Source organism: Poecilia reticulata, linkage group LG20 (genome assembly GCF_000633615.1).
Source record: "Poecilia reticulata strain Guanapo linkage group LG20, Guppy_female_1.0+MT, whole genome shotgun sequence".
NCBI lineage: Eukaryota > Metazoa > Chordata > Actinopteri > Cyprinodontiformes > Poeciliidae > Poecilia > Poecilia reticulata.
The window spans coordinates 586,985-594,353 of NC_024350.1; the positions used below are offsets into that span (position 1 = coordinate 586,985).

Sequence of the window (7,369 nt, forward strand, 5' to 3'; positions counted from 1 at the left end):
ATCCAATAAAACCAGTACAGAACATTTACCGGTGTCAGCTGCTATCATGATATCACTAAATACCTTCACCAGGGCTGTTTCAGTGGAGTGAAACTCACGATACCCTGATTGAAAAGTGTCATWAATGTCATTGGCCTGCAGAAATGATCTAAGTTGGATGCAGACCACCTTTTCCAGGACTTTAGCCAAGAAAGAAGTTTTTGATATTGGTCTGTAATTGTTTAATTCAAAAGAGTCCAGTCCTGGTTTCTTTAACTTTGGCTCCACAATGGCATGTTTAAAAAGACATGGAAGCCTACTGAGTTTTGCTTAAAAACCTTTTTTAAGCATTTAAATCACACATTTGTATCATGAAGTGATTTTTTTTTGCAAAACAAACTTCTTTTGCATGTCAGAAATCTTTTCTTAATATTCTAAGTTTTTGTTGGAGTCAAAGTTTTGCTTGTGATTCTCACATGATGTCATGAGCAGGAACTAAAATCACAATAAAATATTTCTGATGTGTGCAAATAAAAGTTTATGTTTGGCCAATAACTTTTTATGTTAAGAAGACAAAAATTAGTTATTTAATTTAAAAATGTTTTTTAAACAAAACAATGTGTTTTTTTTAAAGAAATCATTACAATTCCAAAAGTTTTGATTACAATTTTATTTTACTTAACTGAGGTTAGTTTTTTTCCATTGAATAATTGGGAAACAAATTAACTTCATACTCTGTGAACCAGAAACTAAACTTAAAATCTGGTTGAGTTTTTCTCCTTCATTAATGTCACTTTAATTACATTCATTATATCTATCATAGTAATTCAGGGTAAGTTATTTTTAATTCTAAATGAATATCCTTGTTGGACTTTTATTTAAGTGTTATTCTCCTTCAAGATACATTTACCTAACGCCAGAATAAATGCAATGTACATTATGCAGCAAAGGAAATTAGAAGATCTGACATATATCCATTATGGAGATGACAGGTTTTGGACGGGCGATGTGCCTTATTGCATAAGCGATACTGAAGAATGACTGATATCATTAAAGATACAGGGAAGAAGCTTTTAGTTATCCTGCTTTGCTAGCAAAGTCGTTAGCTAGCAGTTAGCTAATAGCACACCAACAACAACCTAATGTCTGTATGATAAAAATACTGAATCGGTAGATAAGAACAGTTTCTCCTCACCWGKCTGTCTCCTCCCCTCAGTAGTTCTTCAGAGAAAGGCAGACGCAGAGGCCTGTCAGTGTCTGTTGTATTTCATTACCTCTCTGCTTAAACCGCGACTCCGAGCTGAAGCAGAAACGATACTTCAACGTTTCCGTCATCTGACAAGAAGCAAGTCTACTCCACTTTATTCACCAAAAACTGATCTGTAATCTGGAACGTTCGCTACGTTGAGCTCCAGTTAGCCGCCTTATCTCACTGCGCGAGAGGCAACTGCATCATGCGTCACGGGCTAAAGGTCAAAGGTAACAAGGTGACCGGGGGGCTTATTATGTTGTACAAAAAATACAAATAATTTTAGTACATGTTATGTGTGAGGAGAGGGCTTAGAAAATAATAATACAAAAAAATAAAAAATAAAATAAAAATAAAAATTGACCAAAAGGGCACTGTGGGGCAAGGAGCAAAAAGGGCAGGTGCTCAAGCCCCCTCCCCACGTGCCTGTCACCCAGTGCAATGCAAAACATCNGCACTGTGGGGCAAGGAGCAAAAAGGGCAGGTGCTCACCCCCCCTCTGCACGTGCCTGTCACCCAGTGCAATGCAAAACATCGAGTGCAGTGGTATATGGCATGCTGCCGCTGAACTCTAGAGCAGTGGAGGCGCATTCTCTGGAGTGATGAATCACTTCTCCATTTGGCAATCTGATGGATGAGTCTGGGTTTGGCAGTTGCCTGGAGAACGGTACTTGTCCGACTGCAAGTGGGATTATGGTGTGGGGTTGTTTTCCAGAAGCCCTTAGTTCCATCCATCTAGCAGCTTAAGAAGGGAGGCCCAGACTTCCCTCTCTCCAGCCATTTGTTCCAGTTCCTCTGGGGGAATCTTAAGATGTTCCCAGGCCAGCCAAGAACATCATCCCTCCAGTGTGTCCTGGGTATTTCCCGGGGTCTCGCCATGGGACGTGCACGGAACACCTCACCAGGGAGGCGTCCAGGAGGCATCCTGACCAGATACCCGAGCCACCTCAACTGGTTCCTCTCGACGTGAAGGAGCAGCAGCTCTACTCTGAGTCCCTCCCGGATGACCGAGTTTCTCACCCTATCTCTAAGGGAGAGCCCAGACACCAAACGAAGAAAAGTCATTTCAGCCACTTGTATCCTTGACCTCATTTTTTCGGTCATGGCCCAAAGCTCATGACCTTAGATGAGCATAGGAAGGTAGATTATCCGGTAAATCGAGAGCTGTGCTTTTTAACTCAGCTTTCTCTTCACCACAACAGGTTTGTACAGTGCCCACTTCACTGCAGAAGCTGTGCCAATCCATCTGTTGATCTCCTGCTCCATTTTTCCCTCATTAGTGAACAAAATCTCGTAATACTTGAACTCCTCCACTTGGGGCTGGAGGAGTTCAAGTATTTCTCTCTCTCACCCCCAAGCCGGAGTGGGCAATCTACCCTTTTCCAGCTCAAGACCATGGCCTCAGATTTGGAGCCGCTGATCCTCATCTCGGCTTCATCACACTCGGCTGCGAACCACTCCAGTGAGAGCTGTAGATCATGACTTGATGAAGCCAATAGGTTCACATCATCCACAAAAAACAGAAATGCGACCCTAAGGCCACCAAAACGGATCCCCTCAATACCTTGGCTGCACCAAGAAATTCTGTCCATGAAAGTGATGAACAGAATCTGTGATAAAGGGCAGCTTTGGCAGAGTCCAACTCTCACCAGAAACGAGCCCGACTTAATGTCGGCAATCTGAACCAGACTCTGACACCGGTCATACAGGAACCTGACAGCCCATATCTAAGTACCCCATACTCCCGGAGAACCCCTCCACAGGGCTCCCCAAGGGACATGGTCAAACGCCTTCTCCAAGTCCACAAAATACCAGTCTTGGGGCTCTGTTCAGGAAGGGAAGTGATGCGAAGGCCAAACCCTGACCCTAACCCAAACTCTTAAACTCGGCATCACCATGAGCTCCAAGGTCAGCATCTTCCGAACGCAGCTCAAAAGTGTCCCATCAATACCGATAGTATCTTTTACATTCTCACATTCCTTTTACTGCAATTTTTACGGACTTGCATGTGGTCCCACATAGCTTCCATTACCTTGCCTCTCTCACCATCTGCGGTGTGCAGCCACTCTGTTAGCCTTTCCTGCATTGCAGCCACTGCTGTATTCAATTCTGATGTTGTCTGCTTTATTGTGGAGACATCTACATCTATATATTGTAAAATGTTATTCATTTTAACCACTTCAGAGAACAAATTTACCAGAAAAGGAGGTGGTGCCTTCCTGTTCTTCCTCACGCCTAGGTCTGCTGCGGTTCCACGTGCCCTGTCCTCTTTGAGTTTTTCTTTAAATTACTTTTTTTTTCCAGAAAAACGTTCACAAGCCTACACTGCTACCTCACTTATGGAAAATGATACCAAATAAGAGCCCCTTACCACAATATAATCATCTGATTACATGTCGGAATGGAGAGCTCTTAATAGCCAGCTACGATCTTGTTCGCCTTCCCCTTGTGACTTGATCTGTAATTGCTTCTACTGTCCAATTTTTGTATTTGTAGGAGACATGAATAGCTTTGAAGAACAATTATCTGACCCTGTGTGGAACGTTCAATTGTATGACTTTCACTAAGTCATACAATACTTCACTAAGTAACTACTATAATGACAAGTTTAGAAAGTGATTAACTCCTGATGGGAATTGTAATGTCTGTGCAAATACGAACGTCCCAGAACGATGTGGCATCTGTTGACATTTGACTGAAATATGTGGGAGCCTATAATCATATGCCTCTGAGATCCCCAAGCCTAAACTGGACTCCATAGAGCAACAAGTGGTGAATTTCTTCAGCTCCTAAGGCTTGACCATCCCCATCAATGATTATCAGGACTTGTCATCTCTTCCCTTGGAAAAACAAATCAGACAAGTCAGCAATTATAATTTGGTTTATAAAGTTTTAATAATCAAAATTGATTATTAAAACAAAAGAAGAAACAGAATAGCCTCATGTCTGTGTTAATGAAAACTTAATTGGTGGTAGTAGGTCAGTTTTGATGTGTATGTTTTTTGTGTGTCTCTCAGGGGCTTGCGGTGGACTTCTTTTAATTGGAAATTCTCCTGGTTTCCTCTTTTCCCCTGGATGGCCTGGAAACTATCCTCCTAACCAAGAGTGTACCTGGCTCATTCGGGCTCCAGATTCCATCGTAGAATTTAATTTCTTGTCTCTGGACATGGAGGGATATCCACCTTGCTACTCTGACAGCCTGATTATCAGAGATGGTAAACATTGGAAAATGTGTTAAATATATACTGTAAAGCAGTGTTTTTCAACCTTTTTTGAGTGAAGGTATATTGTTTTAATTGAAAAAATCATGAGGCACACCACCAACCAAAAATGTAAACTAACCCGCCTACATATATAGTCATTCTTATAAAAGTATCTTGAATAGGAATCAAATAAACACAAAAATTTATTTTGATCATATTTTACATTTCTTATTTCAAATTGCACTTAACATGTCCACTTCAAAAATACACCTGAACAGCCACAACACTGTGGTGTTAAATTTAAAGAAGTTGTAGAAAACGTCAAAGTGTTTTACAAACTAATCCACAAGCATCTTATAGCCGGAATACAGAAAATAATTCTTATTCTTAAAGAAGCAATAATATTTGGAAAACATTTCACTTCATATTCACTGTTACAATATGAAGAGTTGCATGTACAAAATGTCAATATCTGTATATTTTACCCACCTGGTGTGAAACCTGAGCATGTTTGGATGAAAACAGCTGATTTCCTGGCAGAAATTGAAGAAAGAGAAGCCCTTTCTCAACAGTCTCTCTCTGGTTTTAGTTTTTATAGTAACCAGGCTTCAGAAGCTCACTTCACACAGACATGTTGTGGGAAATGGACTCATGTTCTTTCCAACTACTGCTGAGCTTCACTGTCTTTTCCATCACTGTCATCAGTCTTTCTAGATTCAAAGCTCTCACCGCCACCTGTAACATTCATGCATCACTAATTCTCGTTTTAATGTAAAATGCTCTGGACCTACTGCCATCTAGTGGTAAGAATATTACATGATTACGCCGCTAGTCACCACTACAGCAGAGACACTCAAAGATGGTATTTGCAGATAATTCATTTTCAAACAATATTTTAAGACCAATTACCGTATTTTCCGGATTGTAGAGCGCACCATACTATAAGCCACACCTTCAAATAAAAAAATAAAATAAATAAAAAAAACTGGAAATGTACATATATAAGCCGCACCGGGCTATAAGCCGCTGGTATCTCTGCTGCTCTCGGTTTCCCATAAGGACCCAGCAGAGGGCAGCAGAGGGCTGCGTCCTAATAAATCTGCTGGATTTATTAAGGATGCAGCACTCCGTCTCCAAAGTAATTAGCGCGTTCTTCTTTGATTTCCAATTTTGACTTCCAATGATTCACTTCCTGCAAAAGAACCCCCTGGTGGTTGAAGAAAAATCCACAGAAACGCTGCACCGGGCTACAATCTGCATGGTTCAAAGCTTAGCAGCTTATAGTCTGGAAAATACGGTACCGTAGGTGAAATTGGATAATTTCCACGGCACACCTGACGATCACTCACGACACACTAGTGTGCCGCGGCACAGTGGTTGAAAAACACTGCTGTAAAGACATAGTTCAAAATGTCATCTTTGTCACAATTTTAAGATAACAACTTCATGTAATGTTTTACATGACTATTATGATTTAGGTCAGCACATATCTAGATGCATGTTGAGAACAACCCGATGCAGAAAGTGTATGGAGTTTCTCCATTGTTAGTAGAAAGAGTAGAGCCTTTTTATCAAAGTTTGGTAAAACAAATCTGCAGTGAAGCCTCTAAAGTACAAACATAATTAAATATCATTTCTTGCCAGTGAATTACTTTAATGTCCATTACTTTCAGTGATGAAGTGTTTCCAAACACAATGATTCAAGATACACACCGCCTGTTGTAATGAATGAACTTTGGTTTTGTCATCAATCAAATTTTATTTGTATAGCACATTTCAGCAGCAAGACATTTCAAACTACTTTACATCATAAAAACAAAAACACAAAGTCATGCAACATAGAATCAACAATCAAAACATAACAGTAAGTCAAGTGCCATTATTACATTCTTAATTGATTACATTTCAAATACAACTCTAAACAGGTGGGTTTTTAGTTGAGATTTAAAGGAAGTCAGTGTTTCAGCTGTTTTACAGTTTTCTGGAAGTTTGTTCCAGATTTGTGGTGCATAGAAGCTGAATGCTGCTTCTCCTCGTTTGGTTCTGGTTCTGGGGATGCAGAGCAGAACCAGAACCTCAGGGGTCTGGTTTTAGTGAGAACTTGAGCAGCAGCGTTTTGGATCAGCTGCAGCTGGAGGATTGATTTGTTAGTATTGATTTGTTAGGCCGACTTTGTGACTGTCTTAATGTGGCTCTGAAGGTTCAGGTCAGAGTTCATCACTACTCCCAGGTTTCAGGCTGATCGCTGGTTTTTAGTTGTAATAACTGAAGCTGTGCATTGATTCTAGTTCTGTAACTCTATATCGCTCCTCTTTAGGTCCAAAGATAATAACTTCAGTTTTGTTTCTGTTCAGCTGGAGAAAGTTTTGGCACATCCACACAGTGATCTGTTCTAAGCATCTATTCAGTGATTGAATGGGGTCAAAGGTCACCTGATGACCTTTGACCCCAATGTAGAACTGTGTATCATCCGCATAGTTATGGTAGCTGATCTTATTTCCTGCTATAACCTGAGCTAGTGGGAGCATAGATATTGAATAAGAGAGGTCCTAGGATTGAACTTTGGGGTACCCCACATGTGACCTTTGATCTATTTGATGAGAAGTTTCCAATTGAAACTATGAAATCCCTGTTCTTTATGTAAGATTCAAACCACTGGATCACTGGACCGGAGAGTCCAACCCAACTCTCCAGTCGATTCAGTAAAATGTCCTGATCAACACTGAGGTCCAACAGAACCAGCACTGTGGTTCTCCCACAGTCTGTACTTACTATATGGATATCATTGAACACTTTGACTAGGCCAGTCTCCGTGCTGTGGTGAGCACAAAAACCAGACTGGAAGGAGTCAAAATGATTTATTATTGTTAGGAAGTTATTCAATTGTTTAAAAACTGATTTTTCAATCATTTTGCTGATGAATGGGAGGTTGGAGATC

General features: G+C 40.6%; 1 protein-coding gene across 1 annotated transcript in view; it reads left to right on the forward strand.

The window, feature by feature from the left end:
• The window catches only part of cubn (cubilin (intrinsic factor-cobalamin receptor)), a 155,737-nt gene that overhangs the window by 107,338 nt on the left and 41,030 nt on the right, over nucleotides 1-7,369 (forward strand). Inside the window, exon 40 of the mRNA XM_008438250.2 lies at nucleotides 4,246-4,443. Coding sequence (XP_008436472.1) covers nucleotides 4,246-4,443 — 198 coding nt within the window. The remainder of the gene's footprint in view (nucleotides 1-4,245; nucleotides 4,444-7,369) is intronic.